The following is a 24,386-nucleotide window of genomic DNA, read 5'->3' on the forward strand; positions in this document are numbered from 1 at the left end:
AGGCACTTGCCCCAAACGCCTCCGCAGCAGCAGCGGAGGGACGCACAGTGGGTCCACATGGGCCCACAGTGGGTCCGCCGGGGCAGAGCCGGCGTCTCCTGCCCACGCGTCTGGCCGCCCCGGGTCTGGGGGGGGCAGCGCCGCGGGGCTTCGCGCCATGACATCAGCCCTGGTGTGGTGCAGTGTGCAAAGCCCACTGGTTGGCGTGGCCCGGGACACGCCTTCCCCGGAGCGGAACAAAACGGGGCGCGGGCCGGGCGCACCCAGTCGCCGCTTCCGAGAGCGTTCCCGCCCGCGCGCGCCGCTCAGCCAGCTGCCAGGTGAGTGCGCCCGGGGGGGCGCACGGAGGGGCCCCGGGGCCGCGCGTGCCCGGCCCCTCCGTGCGGCCCCCGGCCCGGCGCGGCACCCCCGCGGCGCCTGCCCGATTTCCCCGACCGCCCGGCACGGCTGGGGCGCTGCGGGGCGCTGGAAGGAAAAGCGGTGCGGCCAGGCGGCCGTCCCGGGCCGCGGGAGTGGGACAGGCGGCCGCACTTAGCCCGAGCAGCGCTCCCGGCTCGGGGCGTCCTGGCACAAAGGGCTCCTGCGTGCGTCTGACCCGGGGTGACCCGGCTCCCCCACCGCCTGCAGGTCTGGCAGCAGAACAATCCGCGATTCTGCGTGCCACTGACGCTCATTGTACGCAGGGGGATGAGGGCATCCGTGCCACCCCCTCCCTCACCCTCCTGCTCTGGGAGGAGAATGTGCCCGCGGGTGGGGTGGGGAAACATCTGGCTTCAGGGCCCAGCCTGGGGCCTCTGTGCTCTGAGCTCAGGTGTCAGTTTTCACTCTTCCTCGAGAACCAGATGGAACATTTCACCTGCCCCCACCCCCAAGTCTTGGTGCTAGGTGGGGACGATTATGCCCCCCGCCCCCGTCAGTGTTTGGTGGCCTCAGTCTTTGAAGGCTGGGGAGCAAGAAAGGAGCTGGTGTTGGGCAAATTTAAAGTAAGTGGCAATAGGTTCCCCCCCGAACTACCTCTGAGGCAGGTGTCGTATCCACTCACACAGGCCGGGGAGTATCCTGCAGGGTCTTGGTCCCTGTGCTGTTGTGAGCTAACCAGGACCTGGGTCTAGGCTGGGGGCAGGAGCCTGGGCTTGGCCCCTCCCTAGCGTCCTGGGCTCCAGCCACCCACCCCCCTGCTCCATGGTGGTGAATGAACCAGCAGGGCCTTCCCTCCCTGGGAGGGCTCTGCGTTGGGATCCAGTTGCAGTGGCACGGAGGAGATCCACTGGGCACCGGTAGAAAGCGTGTCATGAAGAGGCAGCCAGGCATCTCCATAAGAGATTGCTTGGAAGGCAGACTGGCTCAGTCTTGACAGTTGGATCTGCCACTGAATAGACTGGTGACCTTGGACAAGTGAATTAACTTCTCAGTGCTCAGTGCTTTCCTTTGGGGATGGTGCTTTGGGGATGTATTGCATAGGGACATGAAACACAGCAGCGCTCAATGACTGTCTTCTCTCTTGTCCTCCCCCTTCCTTCCCAGAAGCTGAGGAGGCTGCACGTGCTGGCCGTGTCTCAGGCATCTCAGAGTGCAGGTTCTGGGATTTGGGGACAGGGGTGCTGAGCTTCCCTAGCTCTCGCTCAATAGGTGCCTCCTGATTCTCTAGCCAGGCTCTGACTCAGGAGCCCAGGGTCATCTCCTTCAAGAGAGATGGTGCTCAGCCCTCCACTGCTCTCAGGCAGTTGTCGTCCCATCATTGCTGAGGGCAGCCTTGCACGGCTCACAGCTTCCCAAGGAATGACCCTTTGCCTCAGAGAGGATATCCAGGGGTGGGGACAGTTAGACCAGGAAGGAAGTTTATCCTGCAGAGGGTGTGGTGTGGGCTGCACGAGGGGGAAGGGGACACTGCCCAGTACGGAGGGTCTTGGGGGGACGGGATGCAGGGGAGAAGCTCAAGAACAGGCCCACCAGCTCTGCAGCGGAGCTGCTAATAAAGCGTGGAAAACGGGTGCCACAGCCTTTGGCCTCTGGTCTGCCCCAGTACCTTTCTTCCTGGCCCGGGTGTTTCCTTTTTGAATTGTAAACATCTGCCTCTGGAGCCCGGCAGTCCTCCCTGGAACAGAGTGGCAGCCTGGGAGCGTAGCATTGACGCGTGGAGGGTGGTCAGCAAACATTTGGTGAATGAAAGGGGTAGATACAGGCTTTTAGCTGAGTGGCCCTACTGGACGCTCATAAACCTTGCAAATAGTTTTTCCCTGTGAGTAGTACTGAGAACCAGGTGAGAGGGGAAAAAAGAGTTTTTATCAACTGTGGATCTCCTGATGGGGAGAGGAAACTGGGAAGGCTTTTGTGATAGACTGCCAAAGTTTTAAATATTCATGGAAACCCAGCTTATGGTGAAAAGTGGGTTTGCTTGAGGACTGAAGAGTCCTGCATTAAACATTTTGAGGTGCCAGTGAGGTCTTCTAAACAAAGAGTTGCCAGGGAGAACAAAAGGACCTTTTCTCCAAGTCAACCATCTGCCCTTACTTGGGCATATTGGCAAATATCTAGAGAGTCACAAAACTGAACAGTAAGTGTTAGAGTTGGCCTTCCCTTAAGGTAATCATAAGCAGATACTGCACTTACCATGCACCAGAGATGGGCCTAAGTCCTTCACGTGTATCATCTAGAACAATCTAATGCTCCCCATTGTACAGATGAAGAAACTGAAGCTCAGGGTGACAAGGAACTTGCCCAGTAGCGCAACTGGTTAGTCATGGAGGCTCCATTCAAACATAGGCCAACTCCTTCCAAACCCATGCTCAGTGATTGTGTTATTATTTTTCTTTGCTCCTGTACCTTTCCGATTTCTAGATCAGTTAGTAAGGAACTATCTGCCATTTATGAAATACACTTTACAAAGTGCTTTGCTGTGGCTTATAAAGTACTTAAGGAAGATACAGCTTTGCTCTTGTGAACGTGGACGGAGGCAGGGTTAGAACTCGTGACCTCTAGGTCTCCACTCTGCTCCATGGCCAGGGAGGAGAGACACCCCTGGATGTTAGGTCCCAGATCCTAGTGGGTAGGCTTCCACCAGGTCTGATGCGTGCTTGAATTTCCAGGTCAGGTTTGCAGGAAAGAAAAGAAGCCTGGAAAAGAGACTGCTTGAGAAAAAGACACACACACACACACACACACACACAGACACACACACACTCAGCAGCTAGCTGTGGGTAGGGAGGATGGGGAGAGGGGGTGCTGGGTACTAGAGGCTTTGCCTGTGGTTTCCAGTTGTTAGGAATTTCTCTGGTAATGACGTGGCTGGACTACGCAGCTCCTCAGGAATTTGTCTGACGTCGGCATTGAGTAATTCCCATGTATGGTAAAGTGTGTAAATACGGAGGCAGTTAGCATTTCCAGACTCTGGCATTTCCAGTGCTTCCCCAGGGCCAGAAGGCAGCGTCTGCCTCCTCAGTAGTGACAAAGGAGGAAGGAATAGAAGGTTTGCAGGCTGGAGCATAGGCTCAGCCCCGACCAGGCAAGCAGACCCTCCCTCTCCAGTGTGCTGGGGTTCTTTATGCGGGGATTGCGGTGGCGTGGGGATGGAGCTTCCTGTGAAGTCAGCTGCAGACAACCTGTTTGTATGAGGTCTAAGTGCTAATTTGGCTTTGCTTTTTAAAAATCAATCCAGGAAACATCAGTCAGACCTTTCAGCATGGGACCACAAGTTGTTACCACTCTACATTGACATCACTCCAGAAAAAAACCAAAGAAACTTGATCTGTTGAGTAGCCTGTGAGGCCTTATTATACTATAGGATTTCTTGTACTAGTCTTGAAATATTTTTTAAAAAATCATAGACCCTCCTGCTCTTCTACCTTGGTTGACCTTCAGATGTCTGAACTCCCAAGGGTGGAGAGCTCTGCGGGGAAAGGCATTACAAGACAAGCAGGAGGGGCATAGCACTGTACTTGTCAGCTCACAATCACGCGAGGGCCATGGACATGGATGTGGAAAGAGAACACTCCTGCCACAGAGAGAGGGCTGAGCTTGAGTGACAGTCAAGTTCCGGGGTACCGTGGGGCCTGGAGTGATCATAGCGCAAAGATGCCGCTTAGCCGTGCCATGGGCAGGGTTGTGAAGGAATCATGTAGTGGGCTGTGGGAAGCTGGTGACAAATTGGCATTTCTTTATTGACCATCAATCCCTCTCTCAGTGACCATTACTTTCAGGGGAAGTCTATTTCCTGGGTTTTCAGGTGTCACCTCTAAGACATGGGTTCTGAACCCTGATCAGCAGGGCCCCCCCTTCCCTCTCTCTCCTTGGCTGCTCTCTTAATGTGGGGGCGTGGAGGAAGAGGCTGAGTTGCAGGGTTGGTTGGGATGACAGCTGTCCTGTGTACCTGGCTCAGGTAATGTAAGCAGTGCATTTCTAAGTCGACAAACACCTGACAGGTCTCTACCAGACCAAGTGGGTGGGGACCTGAGCTCTGGGCCCAGAAGTCGCTTTTTGACCCTAAGGAATAGGAGTTTTTGGAATGGGAGAGTTGGGATTTTTCCACTGCAGAAATAAAGACAAGGAATGGTTTGTCAAATCAGTGGTTTGACGAGGCTTTCCTTCGGGCACTTGTGGCCAGTTGTTAAGGATTATACATCTCTGAAATGGTTCCTTCGGCTTGAAACATGATCACACTGAACCCATCACCTCATCCCGACTTTCATGACATTTGTGCACATGAGGGCCTGTGCATTTCTCTCCTGCTATGTGAGCGGCCATCTTGAGTCCCTCTTCTCAAGATTGAGATCTGGATACAGTTCTTTTTTTAAAAGATTTTATCTATTTATTTGACAGAGAGAGATGCAGCGAGAGCAGGAACACAAGCAGGGGGAGTGGGAGAGGGAGAAGCAGGCTTCCCGCGGAGCAGGGAGCCCGAAGCGGGACTCGATCTCAGGAACCTGGGATCATGACCTGAGCCGAAGGCAGACGCTTAACCGACTGAGCCACCCAGGTGCCCAGGATCCTGACATTTTAGGTAAATAGCTGACCAGATGTTTCTAGCCATTCAGCAGAAAATTCAAGCCCTATTCTCTTTTGAGATTAGCAACATGGTGAAGTAGGCCAAATCAGAACACAGACCTCAATTGCCAATGGGAATGTAACTCTCTGAAACCCACCAGGTGGAGAATATGATTACAGAAGATAGCAATGCTTCTTGAACACCAAGAGCAATACACAGAAGAACTTGATATAAAGACACAAGCCTCTGCTTGCCTCTCAAGTTGCCAGGGCAGGGGGGTGGCAGGGACTAAAGCCCAAAGAAGGGCAAGTCGCTTGTCTCGTGTGCTGGGCTGACAGATGAGTCAGGAATTCGTGGTCCCTGTTTGGCATGTTATTCCTCAAGCCTTGCGCCTTCCAGATGTGGACTAGCTGGGAAGGATGGTCAACATCTGGCCCCACAGCTGGTGAGAAGCTTGCCTGGGCCAGCCCTGTCAGTGGTGATCAGCAGATCTGGCCTGGCACCGTGCTGTCACTTCCATACATTCTCATTGCCTCCTCAGAGTGGGGGTCTGAGGGAACCAGTGTATAGGCCGCCTTAGAGACGAGCAGACTGAAGCTCAGAGAAGAAGGGACATTGCCCAAGATCATTCAGCCAGGAATGGGTGACTCCAGACCCACTTCCCTCACCACTGAACGCTCCCACCTGAACTCGGACCTGGGGAACTTTCCTCCTCAGAGTCTCCCATGGGGTGTCGGACAGTCAGAACTTGAGATGAAGCCAGGTGTCCCTCTAAGTACGCCAGAAACTCTGAGAAATGGGTTTCCTTTTAAGGCAATCAGCCTCCTGATAGATAGCTAGAATGTGGCTGTTAGAAAGAAGGGGCCCGAGCAGGAGGTCGGGGGTGGGGTGAAGAGCGCTCCCTGCCCCTTGTAGGGAAGGAGGTGGCCGGGGCTCCCTCCAGCTGAGACTCTTCCCCACAGGCAGGTCCCCTGGAGGGGTCCTCTTGTGGGCAGAGGGGATGGGGGGGCCCATCCACAGGGGCAGCCTGGGACCCTTCCAGTCAGTGAACAGCCACTGGTTTTTATCCCAAGGTGCTGGAGCCCTTGTTCCTTCACTGGGCTCCCGAGAGGAGACCCCCAACGTCATGGCCAGGCTCGAAGGATGGCACAGCCCAGAGGCATCCCAGGCAGATTTTCCTCACTGGCAGGTCCTTGGGTTTCACCCATTCTCCGCCCATGTTCCCGTTTCCCTGGGGCCCTGCTGGATGTGGGCCCCTGACGTGGAGCCAGGGAGAACAAGGAGAGGCCTGTGTGGAGCTGTGGGTCTCCCCCAGGGGGAGAAGGGCTTTGTATCTGGGAACAAAACACTGCTTGGAACTGGCTCCCAACCACATGGTTAGGGGAACTTTCCTCCCTTAGGGGTATTCCTAGGGGCATGGAGTGTGTCCCTACTAGTTCAGGGGGTTGGAAAGGGAGGAGAGAGCCAAGCATTGGTGTCTTCTATGCCTACTGTGTGCCGGCCCTCTTATATAGGATGGGGCGACAGACTGACAGTTGGGGTGACAGAGGGCCCAGAGGTGGCTAAACCCTCATCGGAATCCAGTTCTGTTCTTCTCTGAGCCTTGTTTTCCTTATCTGTAGGGTGGGCGTATATTCCCCATCTCCAGGTGGGAAGAAAGGGATGATGTCCATAACCTGGTGCATAGCAGACATGCCGTCGATGGTAGTCTGTCGGTTGGGGTTCCTTGGCTGCAGGAGTCCCGGAGGTGATGCCTAGTCACCTCCTCAGAGGCAGAAGAGAACCTGTGGTGGCTCTAGATGAACACGCCTGTTTTTCCAGAAGCTTCCCGAACAGAGCTCCTCTCAGACGTCACTGCCTGTCCTTGAAGCCGCCACCGCAGGGGAACGGGATGGCCATGGTGGGCCCCTAGAGCTGGGCATGGGAGCGCATCCCCTGAGTCACTCAGTGGAGGGTGGCTGGGGTTCTGCTACACGAAGGGGGGCAAGGGTTGATGCTGAGGCCGACGGCAATACACGTCACTCTTCTCACCGCACTGCCCTGCCCATCGTAGGGTTGCAGCCCTGAGCTCTTGCTCTACAAGGCAGCTGGCCCCTGGAATCTTCGGGGCAGAGTGGAGTGAGGGAATGAATGGTGGGATCGGGGATCTGGGAGCTCAGGCCCTGTGGGGGTTATCTGAGGAGGGCAGAGAGAAGTCACGCGCCCATAGAGAAACCCTACCTGTGCGGGGCGTCGGTGATGTGCCGAAGCCTGAGGAGCTGTGGTCGGCACAGAACCTGCGGAGGGGAAAACTGGCCTTGCACAGCGGTCCGTGGCCCGTCTAGACCCATGTGGAATAGGATGATGGGCCCCAGCCTCGGCCGTCCGCCTCCTCGCAGCCTCTCCCAGCTCTGAGCACAGGCACTGACTGAGCACTCCCGGCATGCCAGAGCATGAGCTCCGGGCGTTCTGGGAGCGAACACCACGATTCAATCACCAACCCCACTGATGGGTGAGGCACGGTAACAGGAGACAGGGGGAAAAGGAAACTGTGCAGGAGAGAATCTCAAGGTGAGGGGTGTGGTTACCCTCAGGTAGCCAGCCGGAGGCATTGATGGTTTTTGAGCAGGGGTGCCCTCCGCAAAAAAGATCTAGCAGCTGCTAGTGGGGATGGAAGAGGAAGGAGATTCCAGAAGCAGCATGACCATAATTGCTGTCTCTCTGGGGATGCATTCAATTGTAAAGTAACAGGCTTAAACCCATAGAGGGAATTTGTTGGTTTGTTTAACTGGAAAATTCAGAGATAGATTGACCTTTAGGTTTGGCTGAATTTGGTGGCTTAATGATGCATTGCAGACTCAGTTTCTTTTGTCTCTCAGCTCTGTCTTCCCTGCTGTCAGCTTCATCCCAGAACTGCCTGTCTCCCTTGGGACGACAATCTCAGAGCCCTCTCCTCACTGGGGGAAGAGGGACTTGTTTCCAGGAAGTTCTCTCAAAGGATCGGGATGCTTTTTCTTCCAGAGCCCCTAGAACTGCCTCCTCCTGTCTTACTGGTCTGAAATATATAGCTGGCCCATCTTTGAGCCAATAACCTTGGCTGCTTAGGTTAGGTCCAGGCCATGTGCCATGACTGAAAATCAGGTAGCTGCCAAGAAACAGGTGTATATGGCGTGGTGTCCTTTTCCAGGGGGCCGGCATGGGATGGGCTGCATGAGGGAGAGGTGAGGAGGCTGGGGTACGGTGGGGGGAAGAAGAACGGAGAGGAGAGAGTCTAAAGGGCTCAGCACTGGTTTTGGGGGTGAGTGGGTGAAAGGGAACTCACAGTAGGGTGCAGTTACGGAAGGGGGAAGAGCCCCTCGACAATCTCAGGAGTGGAATAATTCCTTTGTGATGGAGAGAATGGTTGTGGTACCATGAGCAAAAATGGAAAAGCTGAGAAAAAGAATAAGTTTGAGAAAAGGCAATGAGTTCAGGTCCATCACGTTGAATCTGAGGTACTCGTGGACCATCCAGGTGGAGATGCTCACTGAAATTAGATGTGTGAGCGGGAGAGGCCAAGGCCAGAGGGGTACAGAAGTTCTTGACAGAAGGGGGCCAAGGTGGGACCCAAGGGAACCCCAGCTTTTCAGATATTGGAGGCAAAGCAGAGGGAGTGAAAATGTGCCTGACAAAACCTTGCTGAAAATCCCCATGATCGTTGTGATATTCAAGCCCCAGTGACCGTGATGAGCCAGCACCACCCACACCACTTCCCCCCACGTTAAACCCTGCTTGTCAGCCTGAACACATTGACTGTGCACCTCTGCTGGGTCCTAGGCTCTGCTGAGATGCCCCCACATAGAGAACTTGGCCCTGGCTATGGTTTTCAGTATGAGAGCATCCATCATTCTTTCCTCAACTACTTCCTGATCGCCTATAGGAACACCTGTATGCCAGGTGCTGAGCAGGGTGTGGGGACTACGTTGTGAACATGACCTAGACTTTCTTCTTGAGCTGAGGCCTGTGTCCACAGTCAGATGGGAAGCTCTCCAGCAGTGGAAACCATGTCTCCCTCTGTCCTTGACATTGATTCTAGCTGCTACCACCAGGAAGTTGGGTTCTGGATAACACATCCCTGTTTTCAACATTTCCTGATACAGAAAACTGGGGAGTTTTCTCCTTAGGCTCCCTTGCGTCCTGAGGCAACAGCCCCCTCTGGCACGGTCCCCCTTCATTTCCAGCACCCTGCATCATCCTATACTCACCACATCCTGAGCTACCTCATCCCCCGTCTTGTACCCACGGTCGCCTGTACCTTGCACAGGACCCCGCCCTCCGTGAACTTCTGTCATCTGCCTCCTCCAGTAACGTGTGTTGAACGGAGGAGTGAAATGGGAGGAGAGACGCTGACCCCATCAGCCTGAGGGGATCTCTGTTCTCCAAGTTTCCATGGCAGGTACCTGCTGTGCCGGTCTCTGGTGCATCAGTGCCAACCTGGAGCACGGCCTCTCCTGCAGTCTTGGGCTCCTGCGTTAATAATAATTAGTGAATGCAGGGGCGCCTGGGTGGCTCAGTCGGTTAAGCATCTGCCTTAAGCTCAGGTCATGATCCCAGGGTCCTGGGATCAAGTCCTGCATTGGGCTCCCTGCTCCGCGGGGAGTCTCCTTCTCCCTCCGCCCCTCCCCCTTCTCGTTCTCTCTCTCTCACTCACTCTTTCAAATAAGTAAATAAAATCTTAAAAAAATGCATAGATAAGATTTTTAAAAATAATAATAATTAGTGAACGCTAACTATAGGCCAGGCACTGTACCATGCCTTTGACGTGCCAGACCTCATTTTATCCCCAGAAAAAAATCTGTGAAATAGCTTTTGTTTTTATCCTCATTTTACAGATGCAGAAATCAAGGTTTAGAAAGACAACTACCTTGCCCAAGGCACACAGAGCCAGTGAGTGGGGTTCAGAATTGGACCCAACCTGTCTGGTATCAAGACCTCAACTCAGAACCAATACCTAGAGCATCTCAAAGTTGGTCTCAGGCTGCCAGCTTTGGACTCACCTGAGGTGCTTATTAAAAATCCAGATTCCTGGGACGCCTGGGTGACTTAGTCGGTTAAGCGTCTGCCTTCAGCTCAGGTAATGATCCCAGGGTCCTGGGATGCAACCCCGAGTGGGACCGAGCCCCGCATCAGGCTCCCTGTTCAGCAGAGAGTCTGCTTCTCCTTCTACCCCTGCCCACTGCTCCCCCTGCTTGAGCTCTTTCTGTCAAATTGATAAATAAAATCTTAAAAAAATATCTAGATTCCTGTACTTCCCCTGGGGTCTCAGGTGGCACTGGTCAATCTGATTTTGCAGAAGCCCCCCTGCACTCCCAATTTTTGTTTTAAAGATTTTATCTATTTATTTGAGAGAGAGAGAATGAGCAGTAGGAAGGCGTAGAGGGGGGGAGAGAGAGAGAGAGAGAGAGAGAGAGAGAAGCAGACTCCCTACTGAGCAGGAAGCCTGATGCCAGGATGGATCCTAGCACCTGGAGATCATGACCTGAGCCAAAGGCAGATGCTTCACAGACTGAGCCACCCAGGCGCCCCGTGCACTCCCGATTCTAATAGGCTCTAAGGCTGGAGAACTGTGCCCTGTGTGCCTACCCCTTTCCCGCCCACCCCCCCGGCTTAAAAAAATTTCTGGTGAGCTGTATCTTACATATAAAGGAGCATATAATACCTTCGTGTATAGTTCAAAGAATAATTGTAAAGTGAGCCCCCATGGGACAACCCCCCAAGTTAAGAAAAAATATTGTCAGCGCCTTAGCAGCCCCTCTGGAGACCCCCACACAGCTCTGGGCCTTTCCCTGTCTCACAGGTAACAAGTCTAAGATAATAGTTTGTGATCATCTTCCCTTGCTTTTTCTTTATAACTTTTCCACCCGTGGGTTCATCCCTTGACAATATGAATTTTGTCTGTGAACCTCCCACAGATGATTTGTGTTTTGTGAATTCTAGTGTATCTGCTCTTTTGGCTCAAACAGACCTTGGTGAGATTCACCCCTGTTGATGCACGTAGCAGAGGGTTCAATGTCTTGCTTCCACAGCCTCCTTTGGAGAGCCCGGTATCTTATGCTTATTTAGAGTGCCTGGCCCCGCGCTGAAAATACAGCAGTGGCTCAGTGACTGTCTGTTGCTGGCACTGGGGCAGGAAGCCCCCGAGTGGCAGTCTGAGAAGGACGTGGAGAACCATCAGGAGGAAGTGCCCAGCCAGGACTGGGGGCCCCCACAGGTGCCCTGCCTGCCTCTTGCCATCCTCGGTCTGCCGGTGGCTCTTCCGTCACGGGCAATCTGGGTCTCCGGCTCCCCGTAAAACTAATTCCCCTGTCTGGGTCCAGTTTCAGGATGCCGAACTGGGGAGGAGGCAAGAAATGTGGGGTGTGCCAGAAGACGGTTTACTTCGCGGAAGAGGTTCAGTGCGAAGGCAGTAGCTTCCATAAATCCTGCTTCCTGTGCAGTGAGTATGCACCCCGGGCCCTGCTGCTGTTGCCGTGGGGACTGGGACAGGGCCTGTCCCCACAGGCTGGGCCTGTCAAAACCACAGGGGACGGGCCCCATGGGATGTAAACAGCTTGACATTTGGCTGGAGCACAGCTGGGGAGGGAAACACTTACAGGCCTCTTTGTTCCGCTCAGAAGCTGCTTTCTAAGGGGAGGAACTGGCTAGAGCTGGTGGGGGCGGCAGCCGCTCTGGAGCAGGGAGCCAAGCTTCCAGACTTGCTTAGGGAAACTTTCCACTCTGCTTTCTCTTTCTCTCCCTGCCACAATGCCATCATTTAAGAGGAAACCACTTTGGGCCCAAAGTTTTACCCAAATTTGAACCCAAATGATCCCTTGTTAAAAGGTGAGAGAGGCTGCAACTTTATGGGGACACTGAGCCTGGAAGAAGAGCTGGGTTCTCCCTTCTTCAGCCCCTCTGATGTGACCAGGCCAGCCTGGTCACTTCCCTCACCTCCCATTTTGCTCCAACAGCCTGGGATAAGAGGTCGATGAGCAAACAGATCTTTGACATCCACCCCCAGTAACCTGGAGCTGGCTCGAATCACAAGCCTGGGTGAGCAGGAAACCGGGCAACAGACAGCAAGCAGCTGGGAGCCGTCAAGTGGCTCCAGGAGTCCTTGACCCCAACGGTGTTTTCAGAGCACCCAGGAAGCAGTGCCTCGAGGAGGCGCCCCTCCCCCCATTTCTAAATGATTTGGTTCACTGTGATCAGAACAGAGGGTCCTGGTCAGAGGAAGAGGAGTTTTCCGTGAGGGCAGACAGAGCCGGAGGCTGGGGAATGTCTTAGTTAAGTCCTGGGTTTCTGGAGCCAGTCGGGCAGGGTTTGAATCTGAGTTCAGTTTTGGTTATCTGTGTGCTGATGAGCAAGTTACTCAGTTTCTCCCTAGTTGAGTTTTCTCAAGATTACAGGGGAGCTAATAATACTTACATCATGGGGTTGTTGTGAGAACGAACAGAAAGAAGCTTGGAAAACAAAGTACTTAACGCAACTGTGAATGTTCGATAAATGATAGACACTGCCCTGGACACACACAGGCACGCACACACAGGCACGCGCATGAGCACACACAGGCACGCACATGCACACACAGGCACGCGCGTATGCACGCACACGCACACACAGGCACACGCGTGAGCACACACATGCACACACAGGCACGCACACACGTGCTGCTGAGGGAGCTGCAGACAACATGGTGTGGTGACATAAAGGAGACCTCATAGCCCATCTGAGAGATCCAGGAAAGGAGGTCCCATCCATCCCGTATCACATGAAGCAAAGTTGGGAGTGTCCGTGGCCACTTTGTTCCCAGGTGATTTGTGATCCAGAGTAGGAACCAGATGGACCAAGGGCCACCTGGTCACTGGATGTTCACCAGATCTCTTCCGGGCCACCCAGCTGGGAGGCACCCAGTGCAGGGCAGCAGGGGCCCTCCCCGCACCCTGCACAGCCAGCCGGAGTGGCCACCCAAGAGCTGCATCTGATGAACAGGAGTAAATGAGCCCCAGTGGGGCCTTGTTGGCCTGTAGCCCACAGAGGAGGCCACAAACAGCGGCTTCTTGTTATCAGCAGTTTACTGCGCTTAGGAATTTTCAAGCCGTTTATTTTTTCAGAGGGTTCAGCATTGGCAGGAAGAGGGTCTGGGCTGCTGGGGTCCATAGGGCTTCTGTCTTTGCTCTCACATGTTGCTTAATCACTACAAGAGGCCAACTGAGAGGCCTCGGTCCTGCTCGTGGAGGAGTAACTGTTGGTGGCAGTTGGGGGAAGGCAGGAATTCAGGGGGTGGCATAGGAAGAAGGGAGCAGGCCTGGGGCAGGGTGTGAAGGGGTGTGGAGGATTAGAAACAGCTGTGGAAAGTCAGGCTGGGGACCAGGCTGGGAGGGGGTGTTATGAAAGTAACAGCATAGGGAGCAGTCTCGTGTCGCCCTGGGGTCTCCAGGCCAGCCTTCTGGGTATCCGAGCTCAGAGAGCTCCTGGCAACCAGGTGTCTCCACAGCTTGCCGATTCCTGGTGCCAGAACAGCACTGAGCACACAGCAGGTTGTTGATGATTTGTTTATCGATGGAAGGAGCATCGCTTCTCTCTTTCAGAGCAGTGGGTGATAAGTGTCCAGCTTGAATTCAAGAATTTAGAACGACACTGAGAATCAAAGGACGTTCCTTCTAAGTTTCTTCTGAAGGCGCTTTCCTTCCTAAGGCTCACAGAGTATGGGCCTAGGTGGCATTAGGGCCATAGTCCCTTTGCTGTCTGGGCTCTGACCATTCGGGTCCTTGGCTCTGGCTTCTAGTCAGTGTGGCACCTACATTCCCTTTCCTGAGGGCCTGAGACAGACAGGTGGAAGACAGGAGGATGTAACAGAGTCAGGGAGAATGGCCTCTGCCCTGGGCTTGGCCTTTGACCTGGAAGCAGGAACAGAGAGGGCCTGAAGTCTACTCCGGTGGCCTCAGTAGGGGTGGCCAGTTCCTGCTAGCAGGCAGGAGAGCTCAGCTCTGCAGTTGGGGGCCCACCCTGAGGCTGCATGCCTTTCTCTGAACTGTAGCCAACTCCCTACTGGGCAGGTCAGGTTGAACAGCCAGCCCTGTGGAAAACTACACCTGGTCTGGCCTAATGGTGGTTGACTGATGAAATTGCACTGTTTTCCAGAACCCCAGTGCACAGGGGAAGCTCAGAGAAGCCCTGCACGCCCTCTGACACCAGAATCTCCTCACCCACAGGCTGAAGTTTGTTGTCAGTTTTCACCCTCTTGGTCCCACAGGCTTGGCCTCCTGAAAGGGACCTTAGGCAGTCAGAAAACAACCAGGTCTGGAAATCAGGCTTGGTTCTGACCTGGCCCTGCTTCTGGCTAATTCTGTGAGCTTGAACTTCTTTGTGGGCCTTGGTTTTCCTTCCAGAGAGAATCCCTCTCTGTTTTGTGGTGGGGTGAGGGGGCCTCTGACCTCTCACCTGGGACTGCCTCTTGCGCATATTTCAAAATAGCATCAGAAGACCTCACTGAGCCTGTGGCATCTGGAAGGACATTTTTCCAACAAATGCATAACTAACCATACCTAAGTCTTTTTTTTTTTTTTTTTTTTTATCTTAACATCATTTGGTAGAAATTTATTTAGGCCTTCATTCAAAATTCCCCTCAGTTGAGTTTTTGGTAGAGCCTCCAGGTGACCAGACTATATTGCCTGGATGGAGGTAGAAGGGTGGAGGGCCTGGGTAAGGTGTTGAAGGTGGGCCATGGTGGGCAGGAGGGCCAGGGGGAGAAAAAGCAGGGCAGAAACTGGCAGGGTGGTCTTCACACCAGATCTGGAAGTCAGGGCTCCGTTGGCACTGCAGGGAGCCGCCTGGACGTTAACGACTGGTGGGCCCTGCTGTCTCCTCTGGGCTGAGCTCTTGGGTCTCCTGCATGCAAGGTCATTCAAAAGAGACCTCTGTTTCCCCAACTGTTCTTGTCTCTGCTTTCTGCCTTCCCTCTGGTTTTGGAATTCTCAGTTCAACTTGGGTCTTACAGGAAGCAATTCCAGGCCAACTCCTGACTTCCCGCCCTAGAAGGGAATGTTGGAGCCCTTTGGCTTGTTGTTCCCTCTCCCTCCTCGCCAGGAGCTAAACCCCAGGGGAGGTGGTGGGAAGGTCCATATTTGGGCTGCCCAGAACACTGGAATGGGGTGAGGATCTCAAGGGGGGGACTAGAGGGCCCTTATTTAGTCTGAAGTCTGCAACCTGGGGCTCAGGGTAAGACGGGAGCTGGCAGAGGGCCAGACCCATTAAAGGCACGAGGACTGCAAGTTGCGCGGAGCTGAGCTGAGAGCCGGATCAGGGGGAGGTGAGAGGCGCGGCTCCTCTAGTGGTTTCTGGAAGGCTCCCTCTTCAGAAGGACGTGTTTGAGTCTATGGTCCAGTTGGGCGCACCCAATCTCCGTAGTGAAGGTATCACAGAACCAAACTGGGACTGTAGGTTAAGACCTAAGCAGATAGGGTGAGGATGAGCCTCTTGAGAGAAGTAGGTGGGGGTTGGGAGCATATGATCTCCTGAGGCCTGGGCCTGTTCTTCCTCCTCCCTTGTGTCCCCGTGATAGGAACTTTACATGATACTAATAAGAGTAGCCAACATTTATTATGCACCTACTGTGTACAGGGTATTGGGCTAAGTACTTTACACGTAAGATCTTATTCAGTTCTCCCCGCCACCTTTTGGGGTAGATATTATTGTCTGCATTTACAAAAGGAGACCCGGCTGGCTCCGTTGGTAGAGCATGCAACTCTTGATCTTGGGGTTGTGAGTTCGAGCTCCATGTTGGGTGTAGAGATTACTTAAAAAAAAAAAAAAAATTAAAGACAAACAAACAAAACCCCCGAAAAGAACCAAGTGGAGAGATGGAGGCTAGAAAGGGAAAATAACCTGTCCATCACACAGAAGTCACATAGCTGGAGAGAAAGAGAGTTGAGATTTGATTTTGGGCAGTCTGACTGCCATGACCCCAGGCTCCGACCATCTCACTCTGGATGGCTGGGCACAGCCCCCCCCGCCCCCGACAGGCACAGGAAGGTATATCGAACTCACAGGCTTTCTGAAGCTCATCCAATTCCAATTGGTGATACCCTAGGAATCAGGAGTTCTTCCGAGTCTGACCTCAGGTCTTCCTAAGACAAGCTGGTTCCTGAGATCAGAACCTCCAGATACTGTTGTGATTAGCATATCCTGCATCTCACGTCAAGGCCCACCATGCTGGGTACTTAGTAAATAAGAAACTTTTCTTTTCTTCGGGGTGCATCACTTCACCTGCGGCCCCAGCCCCCACAGGCACGCATGGATTGTTTCTTCAGGAGTCCATTGCTGGAGGCAGGAAAACCCGGACTGTCTTCCTTTCTTTTTTCTTCTTTCCTGTTGGGATACATTGTCAGGAGCAGAGCGAAGGCCCTCAGGTTTCCTGTGGCTTGGGGTCAGCCTAGGCTGTGGCCTTGGATGATCCCTGGGGTGCACCACAGCCTGGCGAGGGCTGAGGGTGAAGAGGACGGAGGAAGGCACACGTGGGCTCCTGCGAGAGGTGGCTCAGCCGACCGGCATTCCTAGAATGAGGCCACGAAAATCCCCTCCCTCCCTGCTCCCAGCTCCTTGGCCATCTGATTTCCATTTCCACGCTGCTCCTGGAAGATCAGGATATTCTCTCTGAGTGCCGGGAGAGCTTCAGCGGCGGGGTGGGTGGGTGGCGGAGGTGTTGCAGTGAGCAAGGAGCTCCCCCCCACTGCCAGCTCACCATGCTCCCTTCCCTCCCCAGTGGTCTGCAAGAAGAATCTGGACAGCACCACCGTGGCCGTGCACGGCGAGGAGATCTACTGCAAGTCCTGTTACGGCAAGAAGTACGGGCCCAAAGGCTATGGCTACGGGCAGGGTGCAGGCACGCTGAGCACCGACAAGGGGGAGTCTCTGGGCATCAAGCACGAGGAGTGAGTACAAGAGTCTCGCCACCCCCTTCCTTGAGGTCTCCCCTCCCACCCCCGTGTCGCACACATTTGCAACCACTTCTGGTTCAGCCGTGGAAGGTTCAGAAAGCCATTGATCTCCAAGGAAGTCCTGGAGCCACCCACTGGGGGTCAGGCCAGTGAGAGTTCCTGAGGGTCCAGCGGGAAATAAAGCAGGCGAGGCTCCTCCCTGTGTGAAGAGTGCAGCCTATATTTACAGAGGGGTTAGAGTGTGGAGGGGCGCCAAGAATTACTTGGTCCAATGTCCTCTTTTCTCAGATGAGAAACCCCAGCCCAGGCTCAGTGGCCTGGCCGGGGGTCCCACGGGCACAGAGCTGGGCTCAGAAGTAGCAACACCGCCCCAACTGCCTCTTTCTCTCACCATCTCTCACCCCTGCACTAAGGGGCAGCCATCTCCCTTCCTTGGAAATGTGGCAGGGTTTCACTGGCACCCACTGACCTCTGACCTGTTGAAACAGTGGCTATTGGCAGTCTGCCTGGCCAGCATCTTGACCTTGAGGGGCATGTACAGAAATGACAGATGAGTGAGCACATTTTAGCCAAGGTCATTGCCCCAGAGGGAATGATTTGTCAGCAGATTTCTCCTGGAAAGAATCTAATAGGCAGGCTGCAAGAATGGGGAACAGAGGAGGGCAATTCTTAGCAAATGAGCTGCTCCCTGATGCCCGTGTTTTAACTCAGTGGTGGAGGGCAGTAGGATGCTTCGGTGAAAACAGCATTGCGCTGAGCCTGGGTCTGTCCATCTGTAAAATGGAAGAGCACCCTGGAGGTCCTGGTTGGGAGAGCCGCCCCCTACTGGTGTGAGATGAAGGTGGGGTCATGGCCACACGGGGCCAGCCCTACTTGTCTCACCGCACGTCCTTGCCCACACAGGGCCCCTGGCCATAGGCCCACCACCAACCCCAATGCCTCCAAGTTTGCACAGAAGATTGGCGGATCCGAGCGCTGCCCCCGATGCGGCCAGGCAGTCTATGCGGCTGAGAAGGTGATTGGTGCCGGGAAGGTAAGGTGGCTTCCGGGGAGATGGGCTGGGGAGACGCCTTCTTAAAATGTGGGTTCTAGAACTTTGTAAGTCGGTCCTGGATCTGATCAAGGGAGCGTGAGCACTGGGCTTTAACTCCCTCCCTTCTAGGGAAGGAATAACCCTTCGTCCCTGTGTGTTGCTTGTCCCTGTGCCTTCCAGTCTGCAAGGATTGAGGAAGGCACACATAGGCTCCAGGGAGAGGTGGCTTGGCCAGCATTCTTATTCATGAGGATAACAGGCCCACCACTGATGAAACTGATTATTAAATACTTATGTGCAATTTATAGGGAGTTGTAAAGATCAATCTGATGCATTTCAAAGGAGCTACAAGCCCCCTAAAAGTATATGCAAAATTTTGTGGGAACATGTCTCTTTCTGGGAAGAAGATCCACAATTTTCATCAGATTTTCAAAAGGATTTGTGATCCCCAAAATGTTAAGAGCCACTGGAAAACCCACATACATTCCATATTGTAAGACCTGGATTCTGGGAAAAACATGTACATCCATGTACCCCCAGGGCAGAGATTTTCAAGGTTCAGGGCTGATCAGAGCCTCCTGGGACACTTTTGCAAACTATTTCTGACTGCCATGTATGCCTTCCCCTGTGGACCCCCAACCCCAGAGCACAATAGGAAGCACTGTAACAAGCCCCCGTCCCAGTGAGACAATCCCGCCTCCTAGAGAGGCTGCAGTGGAGAAGAGGCAGGAGAACTGGTAATCCACCAGACTAGTGGTCAGAGAATCATGGAAGAGGCATCCTCAGTCTATGGCCAGAGAGGCCCAGATGGAGGAGAGACTCGGCCAAGGTCACATAGCAAGCGTCTGGAACAGCTGAGCCAAGAGCCTGTCTGCAGCTCTTCTGGCTTTGGGTCTTGGCTTTCAAGTCTTTTCCACCTTGAGGAAGGGGCCCAGGACCAATGGATGGGGAACTGACACTTAGGCCACATCATCTAGACCATAGCAGGCTCCAACCTTGACAGTCACGGTTGGAGATAGGTATTATTATCCCCATTTTACAGGTGAAGAAGCTGAGTGTCAGAGGCATTAAGTTAATTTGCCCAGATCTTCCAGCAAGGCAGTGGCTGGACTAGGAGTCAAGCCCAGGTCCCTCTAACTCGGAAGCTCGTGCTGTTACCACTGTTAACTCTGCTTTGGGCCACTTAACCTCTTTGAACCCATTTCCACAGCTGTCATGAATCCTGGCACCATGATTAAGACCTTGGACCCTAGGGGCGCCTGGGTGGCTCAGTCAGTGAGGCGTCCGACTCTTGGTTTCAGCTCAGGTCATGGTTTAGGAATCGTGGGATCAGCCTGCTTTGGTCCCCATGGTCAGTGGGCAGTCTGCTTGGGATTCTCTCTCTCTCTCCTTCTGCCCCTTCCCCTGCTCACACTCTGTCTCAAATACATAAAATCTTCAAAATGACTATAAAAAAAAAAAAAAAGACCTTGGACCCTAGACAACCCTTAGTTTTGCCACTTATTAGTTGTGTAACTTGGGGCAAATTGTTTAACCTTTCTAAGCCTCCATCTGCATCTGTAAAGCGAAGCAAATGACAGTCACATCATACTAAGTTGTTTTGCAGAATAAAGGAGATACTGCACATGGGGCGCCCAGCACAGCCCCCAGTGCAGCGCCCAGGGTGTGCTCAGGACACGTTGGCCATTGCTGTTACTGTTGGTGCTATTGTTACTGTTATTGTGTACTTTGGGGGATTGTTGTGAGGTCAAAATGAAGATCCTTGCCATGGATTAAATGATATGAAAACGGGAGATATTAATCTTATTATGCAGTTGGTATCTTTTTCTGCTCATAGTGTCTCACTAGGAGATTCGAAAGTTATAAAAAATAGCTAAGAATCACTATGTTCATTACCCAGACAGGGTCTAAGTAAAGGCTGTAACTTCTGCGGGGTGGGGATAAGAGAATTTTATGTTCAAGCAGAAAAGGTTGGGAGAAGCTCCCACCTCTCTTTGGCCTTGTCCAGGAAAGAAATATCGAGGAACAGGGGTACTTTTGGGTGCTGAATGAGTGAGCAAAGGGATCCAGCTTATTTGGAGGGTGGGCAAGGCAACGTGAGGGGTGGGTGGTGGTCCGCATGCGCTTCAGCCCGGCTTGCTCGCGCCTGGGGAGCTGGTGTAGCAAACCCTGCTCCCCAGAGGAGAAGGCGAAGGCTGGGAGGCTCCTGAGGTGCTGGGCGGGCCTGCCTATCTCAGCTTTCTGGACTTTGCCGTCCGCTGTCCCCGAGGCCTGGGAGGAGGAGCCAGCGTGCATAGGTCAGGCAGCCAGGAAATCTGAGGGGATCCAGCTTCCTTTCTCATTCTCCAGCCCAGGCTGTGCTGAGGGACTCTCTTTGACCTTAAAAGGCCTTGTTTGGTCCTGCCCGCTTGCTGCCTGCCCCTGGCTTTCCCGGGTTTGCAGAGCTGTCTATACGTCAGGGGCCTAGCGTGCTCAGCTGTTGCTAACGGCAGCAGGGTGCTGAGAGGTCCTCGCGTCTGTGCTGGCTCCCATCACCGTGTGCAAACCCAGGCCCTCCTCTTCCCTGGCAGGCTCTCAGCAGGTTCCTCTTAGACCCACAAAGGGACTTCTGTGGCCCCTGGAGAAGCCGCACTCCTCAGGCCTTGCCCTGCTGAGTTCAGTGCACTTCACAGACCCCTTCTCCTTCCAGAGTAATACTCGATACGATTGGCTCTGGGCCTCCTCTGGGCCAGGCCTGTGCCAGGCACGTCACATTGCTCACGCTGTCTAATCCTCTCAGCCACTGAGCCAGGGAGATACCACCAGCCCCCTGTCCAAGAGGGAATGGTTTCCAGGCAAACAAGGAGCCCAGTGCTGGAACTTCAGGGCCCAGGCTGGCTCAGACGAATCCCAGTTGCAGTAGCCTGCATCGTGGCTGGGCACCAACTGTGTGTGGATATGCAGTTCTCACGACCGTTCTGCAGGGTGGGCGGGGGGGGGGGTCTCTCGGAGGAGGAAAGAGCAGAGGCTGTGCAGCTAGTAGGTGGCAGTTCCAGGACGAGCCTGAAGCCCATGCCCACACCGCTGATCCCCAGGCAGGATGGGTCTGGAGAAGGCTTGTGCATACCTGTGGGGGAAACAGCTACCCAGCCCCTCACCTGCCCTTTGTGGTGCAGCTGGTGCCACTCACCACCCAGCCATTGCAACACTTCCTTGAAGATGACGTGAGGTCGCGTGTGGTCCGTGGCCTGCTTCGGCCACTGCCTGGCCCCATGGGCCACGTCCTCCCAGCAGGACCAGCTGAGCAGACTTCGGGAGCGTCTTGAACACTTCCACTGTCATTATGTCAAGGGGAATGGGGCTGTGGGGTAGGGGACACCCTCGTCCCTGGAGGCAACACTAACTTTCCTTCCCTGCACAGTCCTGGCATAAGTCCTGTTTCCGGTGTGCCAAGTGTGGCAAAGGCCTTGAGTCCACCACCCTGGCTGACAAGGATGGCGAGATTTACTGCAAAGGTGGGTGGTTTCACTTCTAATGCAAGGGTCGAGAGGTCTGAGGGGGTAGGGGGCTAACCAGTTATGCCCTTGCTAAACGTAAACCCAGTTCCTGGCCTTGGGGTCAATTCCGGAGCTTCTAGTGTGACCCTTCACTTTACAGATGAGGAGACAAGCCCGGAAGGAAAAGTGACTTGGCCAGAATCATATGGCAGATACGGGCAGGATGGGGCCAGGACCTGGCTTCCTAACTCCTAGTCGGATGCCCTGACAGCAGATAGTGCTTCTCCTATAATTTCAGCAGTAGGGGAAATGGCCATAATGTGGAGCCAAGAACTTCCTCACTACCAGGGTCCGGGGTGCTACAGAGGTGAGGGGCGCTGGGTGGATTTTGCTGCTCTGGAGGCCTGACCAGGTGCCCAGGGTGGAGGATCTTTGGTGGGAGGGCTGGGAGGTGTGGCCTGGGGGAAGAGGAGCCAGGCTTACCCCTTCTCTCTCGGCAGGATGCTACGCGAAAAACTTCGGACCCAAGGGCTTTGGCTTTGGGCAAGGAGCTGGGGCTTTGGTCCACTCTGAGTGAGGCTGCTGCCATCCACCTCACGCTGCTCACTCCTGTGCTTTTCATCGCCATTCCCTTCCCAGCAGCCTTGGCGACCTCCAGGATCCCTCCTCCCTCTCTCAGCCCTGCCACACATCACTAATGACTTGAACTTGGGTGTCTGGCTCCCTCTGGTTTGGAGTCTGCCTGAGATCCCACTCCTCTACGGGGCTCCCTCTTCCTGGGACCTGACACCATCACCAGCAGGAGACCTCAGTGTTTTAGTGCAGGTGGGACTGGGCCCTTCTCCCCACACCCCACCCCACAGTCCTCTGTTCTCAGCCTGTTAGGCTGAGTGTCCGTCATCAACCTGCCAAGATCCCTGAGCCCACATCTCGGATCCCAGAGGAACAGGAGGCCCAGGGGAGGAGGAAGCAGGAACAAGATGGGGCAGAGGAAGCTGGTGGTTCATTGGATTCTCCTCTGTGGGTAAGAGGGTGGGCTTCTTGGTGTCCCTCGGAATAGGCCTGGGGAGTTCCAGCTCGGGAATTCACTGTGGATGCAGAAGGGCATACAGACAGGGTCATGGACTATAGGAGCTACTTGCTTCTCTAGGCCTCTTGCCTCTGAGGCTCTGGGGACCCGGTGTCCTCCCCCTGGGGGTGAGGAAAAGAACTCAGCTCTGAGGAACCGAAGTCAGGATGTGGTCTGACCTCCCCAGGCATCTAGTTCCTTGTTTGGCAGAGGCCCGGATGAAACACCTCCCAACACACACTTTCATTTATCAGTGGCCCAAATCTGAGGGTAAATAGCTCCGCCCCGAAACCCGGGTCCCGAGGCTGTGGTGATAGCTCCTCCCTGTCCCAGCACAGACCAGGCCGGTGCCCTGTTCCCACCACTCCTGCTCGACCCTCAGATGTGGAGGGAGGCACACACAGCTTCAGGCTTCATCTGGACATCCCTTCCCTATGTGCCCAGTCCTCAGGACCTGCCTGCCCACTCGGGGCCTTGCCCCTGCCACCCCACCCTTCTCCAGGGACCCTTCTCTGGCCTCTTCACCCCCCATCCCTTGCAGGCCCCAGGTCAGGAGCAGCAGGAGGAAGGGGAGGGGCTGGGTCTCGCTGCTCCCAGTGACTGAAAGGACAACACTATATGGAGGAGTCACGTGGAGGGGCTGCAGGCCCGAGCTGTGTTCAAGCTGACTTCTCATCTGGTCAATAAAGCTCTTAGAACAGAACTCTGGCGTCCTGATCCCGTGTCTGTGAAGTATGGCGAACCACAGGGCTGGGAGGGATCATTCATTGGAGCCATCAAATTAGCAGGAGGTTAGGTGGAAGTAAATATGGTTTGTTCCTGTTTTTCTAAGGGCTGCTTACTTTCTAGTATCTGTTCTAACTGAACCACACTGCCCGGAATGACCCGACCAGCCCAGTCCTGCTGCCTTGCCCTGTCTGGCAACCCCCACTCCTACATCTGGGTGTGAAAACTGTGTGGGCTTTGGCATTTGAGGGGCTCAGCAAGGCCCCAAAGCTGTGCTCAGAACTTCTTCCAGCTTGGAAAACCCCAGAGCGGGAGGGGAACTCAGCCAGAGGAACTCTCATGTCACGTCCAGAAAGTTTACTTCTGCCCGGGAGGGATGGCATGGAGGGGCCTAGCTCAGCATGCTGCGAGGTCCAGGCCCTGTCTTAGTCTATTCTGGCTGCTGTAACAAAATACCATAGACTGGGTGGCTTATAAACAACAGAAATGTATTTCTCATAGTTCTGGAGGCTGGGAAGTCCAAGATCAGGCACCGGCAGATTTGGTGTCTGGTAAGGGCCTGCTTCCTGATTTATAGCCAGCCATCTTTCTGCTGTGTCTTCACATGGCCGAAGAGACAAGGAAGCTCCCTGGAGCCTCTTTTATAAAGGCACCAATTCCATTCTTGAGGTCTTTGTCCTTAGGGCCTCATCACCTCCCAGAAGCCCCACCTCCAATGCCATCACCCTGGGGATTAGGTTTCAACAGATAAATTTTGGGGGGACACAAAATTCAGTCCATAGCATTCTGCCCAAACCCCCAAATTCATGTCCTTTTCACATGCAAAATACATCCGTTCCATCCCAATCACCCCAAAAGTCTCACCTCTTTCCAGAATCAACTTTAAGTCATCGCAAAGCCTCACTCGGCGTCATCTACAGAAGATACGGGGGAGACTCCAAGTATGATTCATTGCAGGAAAATTTCTTCCCCAGCTATGAACTTGGGAAAAAACATGTTCTGTGTTTCTAAAATACAATGGTGGTGTTGGAGGATTTTTTTTTTCCTTTATTGCCCGCAGTTCTTGGTCATGCTGCTTCGAAAAATGAAGAGGTAGACCAGGTGAAGAGTAGTAGGCAGCAAAGCAAAGTTTATTGAGTGATAGTACAAAGCTCCCAAAGAGGTA

General features: G+C 54.0%; 1 protein-coding gene across 1 annotated transcript; it reads left to right on the top strand.

Annotated features, from left to right (window-relative positions):
• The first annotated feature begins 236 nt into the window (after positions 1-236).
• On the top strand, positions 237-23,198 carry CSRP1 (cysteine and glycine rich protein 1). The gene is made up of 6 exons (XM_028120240.2): positions 237-320; positions 11,317-11,435; positions 16,743-16,911; positions 17,821-17,950; positions 21,351-21,444; positions 21,927-23,198. Exons 2-6 carry the CDS (start codon positions 11,324-11,326, stop codon positions 22,001-22,003), a joined length of 582 nt encoding a protein of 193 aa, XP_027976041.1. The 5' UTR covers positions 237-320; positions 11,317-11,323; the 3' UTR covers positions 22,004-23,198.
• The last annotated feature ends 1,188 nt before the right edge of the window (positions 23,199-24,386 follow it).

The sequence above is a fragment of the Eumetopias jubatus genome, unplaced genomic scaffold (genome assembly GCF_037043125.1).
Source record: "Eumetopias jubatus isolate StellerSeaLion01/CBP00866 unplaced genomic scaffold, mEumJub1_p1.0 scaffold_12, whole genome shotgun sequence".
Classification (NCBI taxonomy): Eukaryota; Metazoa; Chordata; class Mammalia; order Carnivora; family Otariidae; genus Eumetopias; species Eumetopias jubatus.

What these genes read in the sequence shown, in the direction of transcription:
- CSRP1 (XM_028120240.2), top strand. Translation starts at nt 11,324, where the DNA reads ATGCCGAACTGGGGAGGAGGCAAGAAATGTGGGGTGTGCCAGAAGACG. An exon ending in CTGGGCATCAAGCACGAGGA is followed by an intron (nt 16,912 to 17,820) that starts GTGAGTACAAGA and finishes TTGCCCACACAG; the next exon opens with GGCCCCTGGCCATAGGCCCA. An exon ending in AGGTGATTGGTGCCGGGAAG is followed by an intron (nt 17,951 to 21,350) that starts GTAAGGTGGCTT and finishes TTCCCTGCACAG; the next exon opens with TCCTGGCATAAGTCCTGTTT.